Source organism: Acipenser ruthenus, chromosome 9 (assembly GCF_902713425.1).
Source record: "Acipenser ruthenus chromosome 9, fAciRut3.2 maternal haplotype, whole genome shotgun sequence".
In the NCBI taxonomy this organism is placed as follows: Eukaryota; Metazoa; Chordata; class Actinopteri; order Acipenseriformes; family Acipenseridae; genus Acipenser; species Acipenser ruthenus.
Window position 1 is genome coordinate 35,736,428 of NC_081197.1, and position 16,254 is coordinate 35,752,681.

Genomic DNA, 16,254 nt, shown 5'->3' on the forward strand with positions numbered 1-16,254 from the left:
GTGGAAATGAATACGCTAGTATTCCACCATGCACTGCATTTTATTTTAAAAGAATGTGTTATATATTAATAGAGGTCCATATTGCTGAAAAGAAATACAACAAGTATTTTGGAAAAAAGTAAATACGAACACACACGTAGGTCTTGATGTTTTTGGGTTTTATTTTTAATCAGGTGGCGTCCTTTTAAACAAATTGAGCTGATTATTAAACTCTTAAATTCTGGTCCCCTTAATTTTATTTCAAACAGTGCTGACAAATTACGTGAATTGTTCATCCCCGGTCCCACTTAATTCACATTTCATTTTTACAGTCGACTAATTTAACGTTGTGATTTTATTATTTTTCCCACTAGATTAACAGAGATGTCCTGACAGATTATTTTTTAAGCATAAAAATGAATACCGACAGCAGAGTGTACACTGATAGCAAGTCCTTCAAGCTCCTGTTCTGAATATTTCGCCAAATATATCACAAAGCATTTTGGGACATTGGAGAATACACAAAAAATGTAGTTTGGTATTAGAGCGTCCACACTTCTGATAAACCACACTACCTGATGAGAACTAGAGACTGCCCCCTGAAGTTATAATAATTATTAGACAAGTCCGTTTGGTTGACAATTAAGGATGTGATATGCGTCCGTGCAGGAGCCTGTCAAAAGTAGAATCTCTGACTGAGCTGGAAGTAAAATTCTGGAGTCCAGTGAATTAAACAATAATATTAACACAAAATATTGCCCGAATTGACAATGAAAGATAATGTTTTTTTTATTTATTTTGCAGATCAAAATCAAAATCCGTGCACCAGTACAGTATCCAGAAAATATCAGATAGGCCTATGTATATTATTATTATTATTATTATTATTATTATTATTATTATTATTATTATTATTTTTATTTATTTATTTATTTATTTATATATATATATATTGTAACACGGCAGGGAGGGGGGTTAAAATCTTCCCTGCCAAAAACATGTGCGAATGCACGTTTTGTTTAAATTAATTGTTTTATTTGTTTAATTATCACCTGCACCTGGTAGTTATTATCAATTAGTACCAGGTGCAGGGGTATTTAAGATGTGCAGTCAGTCTGCACGGGACTACTGAGTAGAAGGAGGCAGAAGGTGCGCTCTGCTTCCAAGCAGTCAAAGTGCTGTGTTTAACTTGTGTGGTTTCCAGTGTTTTTATGACAGGTAAACGGCTTAGTCGTCCTGCGAGCTAGTCAGGGACCTGCATAAAATGTTTAGTTAGTGCTCAAAACGGAGCTAGGTGTTTTGTTTCGTTTTGTTTATTTATTTTTGTGTATATTAAAATTAGCGCGTAAGCGCTTGAAAATCCATTTCTTGTGTCCTGGGTCCTGCTTTTAAAGGGGCAACGAACCAGAGTGAGTGCCGCTCTGTTACTATATATATATATATATATATATATATATATATATATATATATATATATATATATATATTTGTTCACATTTCTAGACACTGCTATTCTGAAATGCAGGTCAGTGTCATTTTCACTCAGTGGCTGGAGGCTGTGCCGAGGTTTAAAAACTAAAGCCTTTATGACATTGGGTTTATCGGAGGAGACAGTGATGCTGTCCCGAGTAGGATACAACGATGTGGAATCCCTATAGAAGTGAGGCAGTCAGTCCCACAGTCATGGAGATTATAAGACAAGTGGAATCTCTCTGCCATTCACTCTCCTAATCCTGTTATTCTGCAATAAAACGATACAGTACAGTTTGAATGGTATGGTCCCCTTCGTGTAAACAATTCAAGATTGAACTGTAGCCAAAGCAAAGGAAAAGAAAAACATAAAATATTGACTATCAATCTTAATGCAAAGTATTATAGAAATGAACAGGTAGAGAAAAAAAGAAGAATATTTGAATAAAGGTTTTTACAGTCTGCTAGAGAAGAGGTTTCAAACAGTGGCGTTGATGTCACTTATCAAGCCATTCCATTCCATCTACCTGCTGTGGCTGTGTTATTGTCCTCTCTCCCAGCACCGCAACAGACACAGTCACCTTCCATCCAGCAAAAAAGAGAAGCAAGCAAAGCAAGCACGGCAGTTAGAGGGCAAGCAGAAGCAGAAGCATGACTCGACACATTCTACAAGTATGGATGAAGCAATCATCTCTAGAAGGAGAGAAAGCATACAGTATGCCAGGATGCAAAAGCTCCCATTACTGTCTGTAAAACATCTAATTAAGATAGCATAACACTTTTTTTTTTTTGTATTTTGACCAGCCCTATTTTCTCTGTTTTGGTGTCAAAGAAATGTTTCAATCAAAATCACTGAATTGGGAATTGTAACACAAAGTTAGATGAATCTACATCCATGGATAAATGCATAGCATTAAATACACGATGTACTCATTTACAGAGATGTTTAGGTTTTCATTTAAAAATCGAGCATTTTTGGTGCTGTATCTGAAATGCGTGGTGCCTCAGCTTAAATCTGCTGAAAATAAAACAAATATTTATACAGGGTCTGAGGAGAATATCAGCAGGCCTCGTTGTTTATTAGAATCTGGAATGTTTATCTCCTCGATCACCACACATGAGAACAAGTTATCGGTTAACTTTATCTTCATGCTTGGTTGTCGTACAGGAGGTTATTAGTTGGCTGCACATACTGTCCCTGTTGAAGAGGCTTGACTTACCTGGAAGCCCTGGTAAACCTGCAGGCCCGGGGACACCATCTAGGCCAGGATCACCTTGCAGCCCAGGGATACCTTTCTGAGACTGAGAGCCAAGCCCGGGCTGACCCACTTCACCCCTCAGTCCTCTTACACCTGGTGGGCCCATATATCCTTTGTCTCCTTGATGGCCTTTTACCCCATCGCCCTGCAACAAACAGTAGGCCATATCATCTTAAAGAGTAAGTGACAGGGTTCCGAAAAATATAGCGTTATACATGCCCACATGTTGCTACAACTGTTTAAAAAACGTACCAGTCATTTTTCTTTTCATTGTTAAAATCCTGACAGATTTCTACACTTATAACTTTAAAGTCAATTTCAAAGCTATTTTCACAATGGCTGCTCTACTGCACTGGGGTTTGAGATATGTCCTCTAAATCACTGCAGGAAGAAAAAAACATAACAAGTGCTCTGGCTTTTCTATTCCGTACCACATCATGGATCGTTATTGCTGTGTTAACTGTTTGATAATGTCGGCAATAATTCTTACACTATCAGTGCACTAGAGCGGCCATTTTGAAAAGAAAACAGACTTTAAGTTATAAGTGTAAAAAGTTGGCAGAATGTTAACGAGGAAAAGAAAAAATCCAGGTATGTTATTTAAACAGTTGTAGCAACACCCGGGGACGTGTAACGCTATATTTTTTGGAACCCTGCTACTTACTCTTTAATGAATAGATTTATTTAATACATGCCAATAAACACTTCTTAAAGGAATGAGTACGGGTATCAGCACAGCCCTAGTTAAATATTCTTAAGCAAACACTTACAGGGAGGCCTTTTAAACCTGGAATGCCATAGTGACCATCTCTGCCTTGGCGCCCTCTCTGACCAGGTGGGCCGGGCAAACCAGGATCACCTGGCTCTCCTTTACGACCTAAACAGCAACAATAGAGTTATTATCCAATATTAAAACTTTCTCGGAGGCGGGTCCAATCAAAAAACACTGAGCTGCTATTCCCCTGTTCTATACCGCTACTCAACCACACAAAGAATGCAAGACATATACAATCTGAGCAATCAAGGAGTTCAAAAGGAAACATTGCATACCTTTTTCAGTTACTGTAGAAGGTTCACCTTTCTGTCCTTGTTTACCTACAGGTCCATCATTTCCTGGAAATCCCTGGGATGAAGAATATACTGTATTTAACATTAATAATTAGGGGCCCGTGGCCAGACATTATCACCCATGTTTTCTAGAAATGTGCTTGCTTATAAGAAAGACACTCTTCTCACTGCAAGCGGCACTCTCCGTCAGTTCCACATACTGGGTTTTAGGTTGGCTGCATTAAACCTGCACATGTTTAAATCATTAAAATGAACCCTGCCTGTCCTCTCGGCTCCTGTATTTCCAGCTAATTACGACAATGCTTTCACGATCCACACATCCTTCTTAATATGTTAAAAAGTAATGTTCACAATGTGTTACCCCACAAGAACCCTCCACCTCTCAAAGCGAACAGTTGTCACCCATGTAATGCTTCAGTCTTCATCTGAGTCTGTTTAAGATGTCACGTCACACAACACATTGCAGTACCTTACACCTCCAACCTGTCAATTCAGAACTTTTTGCACAAAAGTGTGTTGAAAATGCATCTTACCGGCAGTCCCCTTGGCCCGGTTGGACCTGGATCGCCTGAGTCTCCACGTTGCCCTTGTTCCCCGTGTCTTCCTGGTGGTCCTGTAATGCCAGCAGGACCAGGGGGGCCTGCTGGGGCTCTGGAAGTTTCACATAAACATTCCCCTGCATCTCCTACAAAAATAAGAAAGGGGTACAACAGCGGACAGTAAGCGTCACCAAAATACCAAACAAATACATGTAAAAGAAGGTAACCGTGACCTGCATCTAGTGTAGGTGTGACATAAGTATGTATGTAAAGACAGAAAGGCCATGTTTCTCCTCAGAGATTCCCAGATTCTGAAGCTCTCAAGCATTTGTGATAACGAATATTCCACCCAATGGTAACAGGGCAACGGCTGGACACGGAATAGCGAACCCGTACACCGCAAAATAACGTCTTAACCACAATGCATTTGTGATTTTCGAGGTTTTAACCTCATTTCATCTCGACGGGGGGGACAATCCGTAACGGCAGTGTTTCACAAAACACTGCCCTTTACACTCTTCACCATTTTAACCTTGTGATCGGCTTCAGCCTATCAATGAGATCTGGGTGTAACAGTGGCATGGTTGGGCGCGAACTGGCTACCCCGCACACCGCAAGCAAGGGTCTTAACCACTATGCAAAGGAGCCAGGCTTGTTTATATTTGTGATTATAGAGCTTGTAACCTCATCTCCTCTCACTTCCAGGAGACAGAATCCGTAACGGCAGTGTATCACACAACACTGCCTGTTACACAAGCATCACAATTCCATACCCAATTCTCCAGAGAAGACATCCTTGTCTCTGGGGAAGAATGGATTTCTTTCCAGGAATTAAATTTATAATTAATTTAGCTGAACACGTTCTCTTTAAGAAGTCGATACATTTAAACACTCATGACAAATATTTCAACAAAAGCGTTGGGCTTGGCATCTTGTAACAGACAGCAAGACCAACACTACTTTTTGAAGGATAGGGATTTCCTTAGGTCACAGACTTATAGACTGATAGACTAACCTTTGAATCCCTTTCTCCCTGGGCGGCCCGGCGCTCCTCGATCAGCTGGTCTTACAGGTGGGCCTCCAGGAAAACCTGAGGAAGTGAGAGAGCGAATCTTCAGAGCAAGTCAAATTGCAGTATAAAGTAATGCTTCAGATACCTACACGGGATATGGTTTATTAAAATGTCTTGTGCATATTATATTGAATATTGCTTTTTAAGTAACATTAAAAAAAACAGACAAAATCTAAATGAACATTGAGTATGGTAGGATATGAAAAATTTTATTCTTCTATATTTCACATTGAAGCAAGACATTTTTTTACCTGATTTCAAAAACACAATACACTAGGTGAAGGCAGAATATTACCACAGTAATATTCTGATCTGATTTGATTTGCTAAGTGTGTTTGTGATAATATACATGGGAAATAACATTAATTTAGAAAATCAAAACTGTAGGAGAAACTAGGATTCCAAGAGATATAAAACACTACCAAAGCACTGCAATCAATATGAGAGTGGAGTCTTCCTGACTTACTTGGGCCTTTGAGTCCTGGTGGGCCAGGTAAGCCAGGGCGTCCTTCTTCACCCTTCGGTCCGGGCTGGGCTGCAGGAAGTCCTGGTTCACCACTGACACCTTTGGCCCCTTTTGGGCCTGTTGGGCCTGCTGGACCATGTCTCCCTGGAAACAGGAAGTAAACATTTAACTGGGACCTTGTAATGAACTGGCATCTCAGCCCACTGAATTGAATGGAAAGGCAAGGACAAAAGCCGTCAGGTTTCAGATTTTCTACCCTTGCCGACCTCTAGTGATTACCCTACATGGAAAAGGAATGCATATTTAAAATGATTATATATGGCCCATATGAGATAGAAAACTAGACTTTAAGGACAAGAGAAGAGCAATGTTAAATTGTGTTCAGCCCAATATGATACATTTTCTGTTTTTTGTGAGGTCTTTATGGCATACCCTCAAACACAGATGCCTCCAGGACTACTTAACTTAATATTCATTTTGTAACTAATAGCACCTGATTTGATCTATAGTATGGGTTCAAATTACTGTAAAAAACAGAGCAATAATGAGTCTTGCCTGGTGTGAAAGCTTGTTGTCCACGTAACCCTGAATACCCCGGCAGACCTGGTTCACCTCTCATGCCTTGCTGACCCTTCTCCCCTTCGGCTCCTGGTTCACCTTGGAAACCTTAATCAGGAAAACACCGTTACCATTTAGTGACTGCCATGTGGAAGACCAAGTACAATGCATTACAATAATGAATGGAAGTGCATGGCATTTAAAGCAGTACCACACAGCATACTTAACATTTGTAGATTTACAGATTTGTCATGCAGTGTAGTTAATAATTATAATGTGTTGTACATTTACAGAACTGAAAATAAGTTATATAAAACAGTATTTTAATTAATGGACAAGTGTGACAGAGAAAGAATGAATCTTGGTTATAAATCTCCCTGTGAGGGCGCTGTGTAAAAGGAACAGAGTGCCCCGGACTGGATGGTCTGACAATTCATTTCAAGGAAAGGTGGAAGTCGGTACACCAAGTCATCGCCCCAGAAGAGAAGCAATGTGGCAACCACGGATTGGAGGAGAAACGGTTGCACTTGCTAACCAAGGGGGTGTGACTGACGGTACAAAAGGGGACGCGGCTATGTGATCTGTTCCTTTGTAATGGTTGGGAGAGAACCCATGATAACAAAACCGTGAGTGTTTAGTGTTTGTTTGTTTTGTCGTGTCTAATTATACTTGTTTGTTCTTATTAGACGACTAACACATACCGGATGCTGTTGCTTAAGGCCAGCACCAACCCGGACAACACTTCACCACTGTGCACTAATAAACTGTATTTCACCACTTGCATGTTAGCACTCACTGTGGACTTGTGATCATGTGTGTGTGTCTTTGTGTGTGTTATACTGTGTTTATTATTTCGGGACTGTAACCCATTGTTTGGAACAGTGCAATACACATTGCTGTGTATTGCCTGGGATTATTCTTTGTGGTCGCCAGACCAGGATTACAAAACTAAATGTCTGTTTGGATCGTGAACTTTGTTGTCTGTCTTCTGTTTCGTAATCACATCACCTCTACACCTGCGCACTGCAATAAAGAATAACACGAATATATCCAAAACAGTCCCTAATGATCAATATAGTCAACTCTGTTGTGAGGAACAAAGATAAGCAACATTTGCTTTCAAATTTGTTTGCCTCCCAGTTAAAAAGGCCCCGGATAATGTGAGCAGTATTCAGATCATCACAAACTAATCTCTGAGTCACAGCAGACGCACAATCATTTTTAGTCTTTTCATGCATTTATTATCATCTCTCATTTTGGCATGAACAGGGTATTGCTTCAGCTAGGTGGCATGGACTGTAAACTGAGGAGGCATCTGAGACAAACTACATGAGAAGGAATTCAAGTTGTAAATCTCCCTCACAACCAGAAAGGGCGCTGTGTAAGTTTGGTGGTATGCTTCCCCATAGATGGGCTGACTCGACAATAATAATAATAATAATAATAATATTTATTTTTATAGAGCCTTTCATAGTGGACCACCATCACAAAGCGCTTTACAAGATATGAGACTAGGGTGTATGAACATTGCATCATCTGCAGAGTCACTTACAACAACATCTCACCTGAAAGACAGAGCACAAGTGACTTGCTCAGGCTCACACAGTAAGTCAGTGGCTGAGCTGGGATTTGAACTGGGGACCTCCTGATTACATGCCCGTTTCTTTAACCACTAGACCACACAGCGTCCTATGGTAGATGGAAACTGGAAGTTGGCCATTTTGGAGGAAGCGCATAGCTGCAAGCGCACTGATCAACTCACATTGTGATCAGCTGTGGGGCAGGCAGGCAGCGATTGGATATAGACCATGGCGCCAGGTTGATCACAGGTTGGAGCTTAGTAGTACAAAGGGTGACACAGCTATGTAAGTACTGCCCCTTACACTGAAACATGAATAACCAGCCAGAGCGCCGCTGTTCTTTGTTTGTTTTGTTTTGTGTTCGCAGAGTACTAGCCAAGCGGGAGCTGCAGCCAAGGAGCCAGCACGGAAACCCCAGAGCACTACTCGCCCTGCACATCACATTACTCTTACCTATCCGGATGCATGAAGTCTGTTTTCAATGCTGGATGCAGTGGTGTCGCAAACCCAGTCACTTGTGATGTCCCCCAAGGATCTGTTCTTGGGCCTCTTCTCGTCAATATCTACATGCTTCCCTTGGGTCACCTCATCCACCAACACAGCCTCACGTTTCACTCCAATGCTGACGACACCCAGCTCTACTTAAAACCGAACCTTGGAAGCTCCTCTGCCATGGTCCGGCTCTCAGCTTGCATTCAAGACATTGACACCTGGATATCTGCCAATTTTCTTCAGCTGAACACTAGCAAATCTGAACGCATTCTAGTAGGATCTAAAACTCAAGAATCTCAATATAGCTGCCCTGAACCTCGGAAACTGTCTGCTGCTGCCTTCCCCCACAGTATGAAGCCTTGTGTACTTGACAGCAACTTCTCTTTTGATGCCCACATCTCCTCCGTGGTCTAATCTTCCTTCTACCATCTTCGAAACATCTCCTTTCCCTCCCGGATGCGGTGATACTTTGTCATGCATTTGTCTCCTCTCGATTACTGCAACTCTCTACATGGTGGTCTACCGACACGCATCATAAACTGACTGCAGCTAGTTCAGAATGTAGCTGCCAGGACCCTTACCACATGTAAAAAACATGATCACATCACCCCCTGTCTTGCCCAGCTGCACCGGCTACCTGTAAAGTTCAGGATTAATTTCAAAACTCTCCAGCTCACCTACAATGCCCTTTATCACACAGGTCCTGAGTACCTCCTCAACCTGCTGACCCGCTATGTCCCTGCCCGCAAGCTGAGGTCCTCCGACTCTGGCCTGCTTGTTATTCCCAAGCAAAAGTGCACCACACTTGGAGAACGCTCGTTTAGCTCCATGGCTCCGACTCTTTGGAACTCTCTCCCAGCTTTGGTGCGTGATGCTCCCACTGTCGCTCGCTTTAAATCAACTCTCAAGACCCACCTGTTCTCTCTTGCTTTCCATGTTCTTTAAGCCTGATATCCGCTGTTATCTGCTGTGTTGTTGCTACTGTTTCATGCATTATGCTATTATCATGTATTATGTATTTTTCACTGTATTTAATGAATTATGCATTGTTTTTTTACTGTATATCATGTATTATGCATTTCTCTGTATTTAAAGCATTATTGATTTTCTTGTTGTTACTGTATTTTGTAAAGCGCTTTGTGATGGTGGTCCACTATGAAAGGCGCTATATAAAATAAAGATTAATTGATTGATTGATTGATCACAGCACAGAATGAACCCACACTATCCATGCACCACTGGTATTTGAGCACTTTCCCTGTGCACAAATGTGGACTGTATTTATTGTTTGGGACTGATGAGCTGTTTGGACATTCATTCTATACCCACACCACTCACCTTCTGAAACCATCAAAAACTACCTACTGGAAAATTATGAAAAGACATGGTGGAAAAACTCAATAACCCGCTCAATGATAACTCATTTTCTTTTGTTACTCGTTTCCGTGTCCTGTTACCAACCAAATGACAAACCTATTATCAGGTCCCTGTGAGTTTGTAATTTAATTTAGAGATTAAAATCTTAAAACAGAACACACTAATCTGGCCTGTGAGAGAAACAAATCCACATACCTTTCAGCTGCACAGGTACAATGTCAACGTATATTGTTGGTCCAGGGGGGCCTGTTTCACCCCTCGAACCCTAGAAACGACATTATTAAAATAATGCTTCAAGCTTGCACACACATGGTTATAAACATTACACATATCAAATGTTTGTGCTATTAACTAATCTGAACAAGTGTGCAATGGCTTTATACAATAAGTATAACTCTGTCTTTTTTAACTACACAGTCATGTGACGTGAATCTTTTTTTGAGAAAGTTTTTGTTTAAGGTTTTGAAATGTTCTAACATACAAAGCAACACAATAAATACAGCATACCGAACATTTGTAGGTTTACAGATGTGTCATACAATGTATTTAATAAGTACATTGACAGTATACTGAAAACAAGTTCTATAAGGCAGTATTTTAATCAATAGACAACGTAATGCATACTGCAGAGTACTGTGTATAGAGGGCAGGGTGTCTCAATGTACCCCCAGATTCTTGTACAGGTATCTTTTACCATCCAGGGGATCATTGTGACAGAGTGTGATGTCACGGCAGACACCTTTATAGGAGGTTTTGTTGTTTAAATGAACCCAAACAATAATAATACTTATTTAGTAAAGTATTACACTTTTTAATTGATTAGATTTTCTGTAAAAAAAAAAAACTTGAGGGATGATTACTGAGAATGTTTTAGAGACTGTAAAACCCTGACCTTCATCCCTGTATCTCCGTTTCTTCCTGGGACACCAAGGATGCCTGCAATTCCCTGTCATGAACAGAAGCGAAATATCATTACTACACGCACAAATTATACTAAAAGAAACTCACGTATGTCACTAGAAAAAAAATAAAAATGATTGGGAATTAGCAGTTAATAGCATGTAAATGATGCCGTCTCAATGGGAGTATCACAGTTTTACAATTTATTTTTTTTAAAAAAGATATGATTGAAGAACATTGCTGATTTGACAGTTTTACTACTTTGTCAAATAACAACATGTTCAACAACATCTTTTTCCACGTAGGCTCCTGCACACCACACTGTTGGTACAGAGGTGAGAGTTACAGGCTGACACCACCAGCGAGAGACACTTGACTGTGATTCACCACTTTCACTTTCCACTCTGCAGAAAGAGTTTGATCCCCTCTATAACAACATCCCCATAATTTTTCTGAAAACTGACTTCAGTTCATTTTACAATATCCATTAAATTGCTCTTAAAGGGCACATAACAACCTTTTTATTTTATTGTGTTAATGTTCTCATGTGTAGCTACAACTGTTAACGTAAGGTGTGTGTATTGTTTTATTTATTGATTTATTTATTTTTACATTTTGACTACTTTTTTAAACTTTTAAATTGCATTCCCTGCCTCAAGATGGCTTCCCATGTACTTACTTACAGGGACCTCTCAAAACCACATTTCCCATCATCCTCCTGCAGGAAATGCAATTTAAAAGTTTAAAAAAGTGGTCAAAATGTAAAAATAAATAAATCAATAAATAAAACAATACACACACCTTACGTTAACAGTTGTAGCTACACATGAGAACATTAACACAATAAAATAAAAAGGTTGTTATGTGCCCTTTAAGAGCAATTTAATGGATATTGTAAAATGAACTGAAGTCAGTTTTCAGAAAAATTATGGGGATGTTGTTATAGAGGGGATCAAACTCTTTCTGCAGAGTGGAAAGTGAAAGTGGTGAATCACAGTCAAGTGTCTCTCGCTGGTGGTGTCAGCCTGTAACTCTCACCTCTGTACCAACAGTGTGGTGTGCAGGAGCCTAATAAATAAATAAATAATTAAAACAATACACACACCTTATGTAAAGAGTTGTAGCAACACATGGGAACATGTAACACCTTATGTGCCCTTTAACTACTGTACTGTTTAGATTCACTTTGTATCTAATTGTCTGTTTGAGTCATAACATCTGGGGACTTCTTCAAATAATCACCCCTGTGGTTTAATAGAGCTCTCCATAGTGAATGTGATCATTAACACTATGCAGTCAGATAACAAACTGCAAACAGGAAGTCACAACCTCAAATGGATTCACAGATACAAATCTTTGACACCATGAAGGCGTTGGCTATATATGAGCTTTTATAGTGAGGTCTCAGCTGCTAAGAGAGCCGTGGCGGCAGATTTACTATATAATACAAAATCACCACTCATGGGATGCTTAATAAAAGAATAGTTGACTGCATTCTCACCTGTATCCCTGGGGTTCCTGGTTGTCCATCCAAACCTGACAAGCCCTAGGAAATAACCATTTTAATACCAGTTTTATGAGAGAATCTAAAACATTCAAACAATATTCCAAACTTCACGGGCACCCCCTCCACTCCCCTTCCAAAAACTTACCCTCAGCCCAGGGAATCCCATCACTCCGTCCTCTCCTTTTTCAGATGAAAAACTGGATGTGCCCTAAAACATTTGAGAAATAATCCATGTTTAATCAGTTTCTTACAAACGGTGCGATAGCACTACAACATGCTCTCAAGCCTCTAAAAACAGCTTGCATCACATTGAGGCAGCTGCTTACAACTACTTCTGCATGTACTACAGAAAGATCTGTACCGGCAAGAATGGTACAACTACATAATTTTAAAATAAATAAATACATATCTTACCCTGTGCTGCAATCTTCGCTTTAGGTTCCCCCCGTGTGGTTTGAACAAATGATGCTCCTGAATACACCCAATCCCACATATCTACATTGTTAATCAGCTACTCTGTTAAACAAGGTCTGGGCAACCACTGGAAACCATGGCTTTTGGGGAACCCAGAAAAGGCTGAGTTTTAGGTTGCTAAGACTGATCACTGACATACTTGGTTAATTAGCTGGACTCTTTAACATGAACTCAAGACAAAGCCGTCATTTTAACATGCAGTGCATAAAAGCAAACTTACTGCCTCTCCTTTTGGACCTCTTTCTCCCTTTTCACCCTGTGAAAATTGAAGTGAAAACTATATGTAAATCAATAAAAAAGTGAATGAAAATTGTGAATAAGAAACGATGTACTTATGATCGACATTATGGTGTCACCAGCATTAAAACAGGAGGACTGGACGTGGGGCATTTGTTTCCCCTTTTTATCCCACTCAGAAGCCTAACTTACTAAATACCTTGGTATCCCTGAATAGCTATTTTCTCTTCTTTAAAAATCATGCAAAGTAACTTAATGATCAAGCCATCTGACAAGTGCAGTGGTACCTCAGAATGCTATCCTTTTTTAGGAAACAATGTGGGTGCTTCGCTTTTATCGTCCAATTTTTCCCACTCAAACCATATCTTTGTATCACTGAACTCTAATTATCTCCCCTTTAAATATATACAATTTACTATCAATTTATTACCAATGCAGAACAACTGTGTTGGACAATTGTTCTTCATTGTCCCCCAAAACATTTCTGCAATGGTGACTGACAAGATAGATAGGACCCCACTACAGACAATGTTTATTTGCTTTACATTGTAGATTAATGTTGCCTGTTGCTCTTCAGTCACTGAAATGGGCATGTCAAATAGGGTGGAAACACATTATACAGAATTGATTAAAAAAAAATACAAAAAAATACAAAAAATCAACTGGTGGCATGTAGAGTAACAATTATACAATAAGAAAGAACCACATTAATATTAGCCTCTACAGTATATACATTGTTTAAAGAATATAGAAAGAACACAATGTGTAGCTTACCGGGGGTCCATATAATTCCTTCCCAAATGAGAGACTAGGCGTACCTGGTTGCCCTGGCAACCCAACCTCACCCTTAGGTACAGACATGGAGATATGTGTAAGTAAATCATCACAGGGAATAATTAGTCTCTACCAATCTAAGACAAGCCGAAATAAAAAAAAAGTCTACATTCATGTGTAATTTCAAGAATGTTTACTTTTGATTAATACCATTTAAATTAACTGTTGACTGCTTTTGAGTTATTTAACAGTATAGAAGTTTGATTCATGCAAACTTAATTCCTCCTTACACAAGACTTGTGTTTCACTAAAAATAACTACCAGCCCATATACATAGGGCAGCAGTGTGGAGTAGTGGTTAGGGCTCTGGACTCTTGACCGGAGGGTTGTGGGTTCAATCCCCAGTGGGGGACACTGCTGTTGTACCCTTGAGCAAGGTACTTTACCTAGATTGCTCCAGTAAAAACCCAACTGTATAAATGGGCAATTGTATGTAAAAATAATGTGATAACTGTATAATGTGAAATAATGTATAATGTGATATCTTGTAACAATTGTAAGTCGCCCTGGATAAGGGCGTCTGCTAAGAAATGAATAATAATAATAATAATAATAATTGTGGGTTCAATCCCCAGTGGGGGACACTGCTGTTGTACCCTTGAGCAAGGTACTTTACCTAGATTGCTCCAGTAGAAACCCAACTGTAAAAATGGGTAATTGTATGTAAAATAATGTGATATCTGTATAATGTATAATGTGATATCTTGTAACAATTGTAAGTCGCCCTGGATAAGGGCGTCTGCTAAGAAATAAATAATAATAATACCAGTACATTTTTTTAACAATGGGGACACCTGCTGGGCATAAGTGGGAATGCCTCTATATTCAGAAACAAACTGCAGCACAATAACTCCACAAGTTTGATGTACACGTTTGTAAAGAGGAGACAGGTGATACACTCTGAGTGTATTCACTGAAACTGCTTGAGCTCCAACTACTCTACCAGATACACACCAAAAGTGTGCCTGTATCTAAATAAATGATGTGTGTACTTGGGCTCTATCAATATGTAATTCATAACATGTAATTCATAACATGCAGACTGAATGTGTTGAAATATTACAAAATAACAAAGCATATCATAATCCTTACTTTATTCATAAAGTGTAGTGATATATTTCACAGTGCTTCCATATTCTACTTCAAGTATGTCAGTGACATACACAAAATCAGTTTCCTGCTTTCTAGCGTCAACTAAGAAGCAATTCGGTGGCTTCTACTGCATTGCTTAAATGATTCGAACCAGGGAGAGCTGTTTTAATGTGGATTACATTTCACATGCATGTGAATGGATCTGTATGGATCAGTGGTTGTGATTGCTTTTACTGCACATGTACTCACTGGTTCTCCTTTTTCTCCCTTAGGCGATACTCCATGGGAACCCTGAAAAAAAAAAAAAAGATTACTTTCAATCAGACACAACTACAGAGTATATTTACTCAACAATATTAGTACAGACTAAACTAATAGATAATCTGGCAACTTTCCAAAACTAACATTTCCAAAACTACCAAATAAAGAAACAGACAATTGTTTTTTCCAGAGATAGTGAATAGCAAGTCTCAGACAGTATACAGTTCAATGACACAGCACTATGTTTTCCGAAAATAAAAAATCAGTAATGAATAATTATCCTACAAATTACACATGGCATGCGTGTCGTGTTTGCATGATTCTGTTAAACCTGCAAACTCATTTTTAATGACTCAGCCAGGATCCCAGTGAGACGAGGTCTGGTGGAGGTAAACTGGTTTGGAAGGTGGTGTCAAACCTTTGGTCCTGGAGGTCCTTGTTGTCCTGTCAGTCCCTAAGAGGTGAAAAAAAAAGGTATGAGCTGGATTTGACATTTTAAAGTTGGGAAAAATATTGTTATTATTTCTACAAAGACATTTTTTTACAGTATTTTCTGAAGTAGAAACAACTTAAAGTGCATGTTGTCTCATTTGGGAGAATTCTAAAAAAATACAGAACATGTCAACAAGCAACATTTAACAATGGCATGCTCTTGAGACAATGTGGGGAAGCTCAAATTCCATTGTCCCTGGTCTGTTAATGAGACGGGACTTCAGTCTCTTGTGCTGTGAATCCATCTCTTTCCACAAGCATCCAAAATAAAAATGCAATGTACATACAGAGAACCTGCCTTCAAAATGGACTCACCTGTGGCCCTGGGTTGCCTCGTGGTCCTGCGGGGCCTGGACGCCCCTGAGGGCCCTGTAGATACAAGGACCCAATGTAACTGAAGCCATTCTAATTGGAAGACTGTTATAATATTATAACAAATAAAAAATAAAAACACTTACTGGAATTCCAGGAAAGCCTCGGTCACCAGGGTCCCCCTGAAGAACACAATAAGCACATAAAGGGTCATTTTCATTCGCAGGCATGTTTTTATTAAAGATACAGGACTGTACATAGTACAGCTAGGTTTAGGAACTACAA

At 39.5% G+C, this 16,254-nt stretch overlaps 1 protein-coding gene across 3 annotated transcripts in view; it reads right to left on the reverse strand.

The window, feature by feature from the left end:
* Positions 1-16,254, reverse strand: part of LOC117405640 (collagen alpha-2(IV) chain-like) — a 101,136-nt gene that overhangs the window by 16,125 nt on the left and 68,757 nt on the right. For all 3 annotated transcript variants that reach the window (XM_034008842.3, XM_034008841.3, XM_059029919.1), the window contains exons 9-25: positions 16,116-16,151; positions 15,973-16,026; positions 15,584-15,619; positions 15,154-15,195; positions 13,753-13,824; positions 12,962-12,997; positions 12,413-12,475; positions 12,262-12,306; positions 10,753-10,806; positions 10,056-10,125; positions 6,409-6,519; positions 5,854-5,997; positions 5,331-5,405; positions 4,310-4,461; positions 3,759-3,831; positions 3,479-3,585; positions 2,670-2,853 (exon numbers count right to left, since the gene is read on the reverse strand). In XM_034008842.3, coding sequence (XP_033864733.3) covers positions 2,670-2,853; positions 3,479-3,585; positions 3,759-3,831; positions 4,310-4,461; positions 5,331-5,405; positions 5,854-5,997; positions 6,409-6,519; positions 10,056-10,125; positions 10,753-10,806; positions 12,262-12,306; positions 12,413-12,475; positions 12,962-12,997; positions 13,753-13,824; positions 15,154-15,195; positions 15,584-15,619; positions 15,973-16,026; positions 16,116-16,151 — 1,354 coding nt within the window. The remainder of the gene's footprint in view (positions 1-2,669; positions 2,854-3,478; positions 3,586-3,758; positions 3,832-4,309; positions 4,462-5,330; positions 5,406-5,853; positions 5,998-6,408; positions 6,520-10,055; positions 10,126-10,752; positions 10,807-12,261; positions 12,307-12,412; positions 12,476-12,961; positions 12,998-13,752; positions 13,825-15,153; positions 15,196-15,583; positions 15,620-15,972; positions 16,027-16,115; positions 16,152-16,254) is intronic.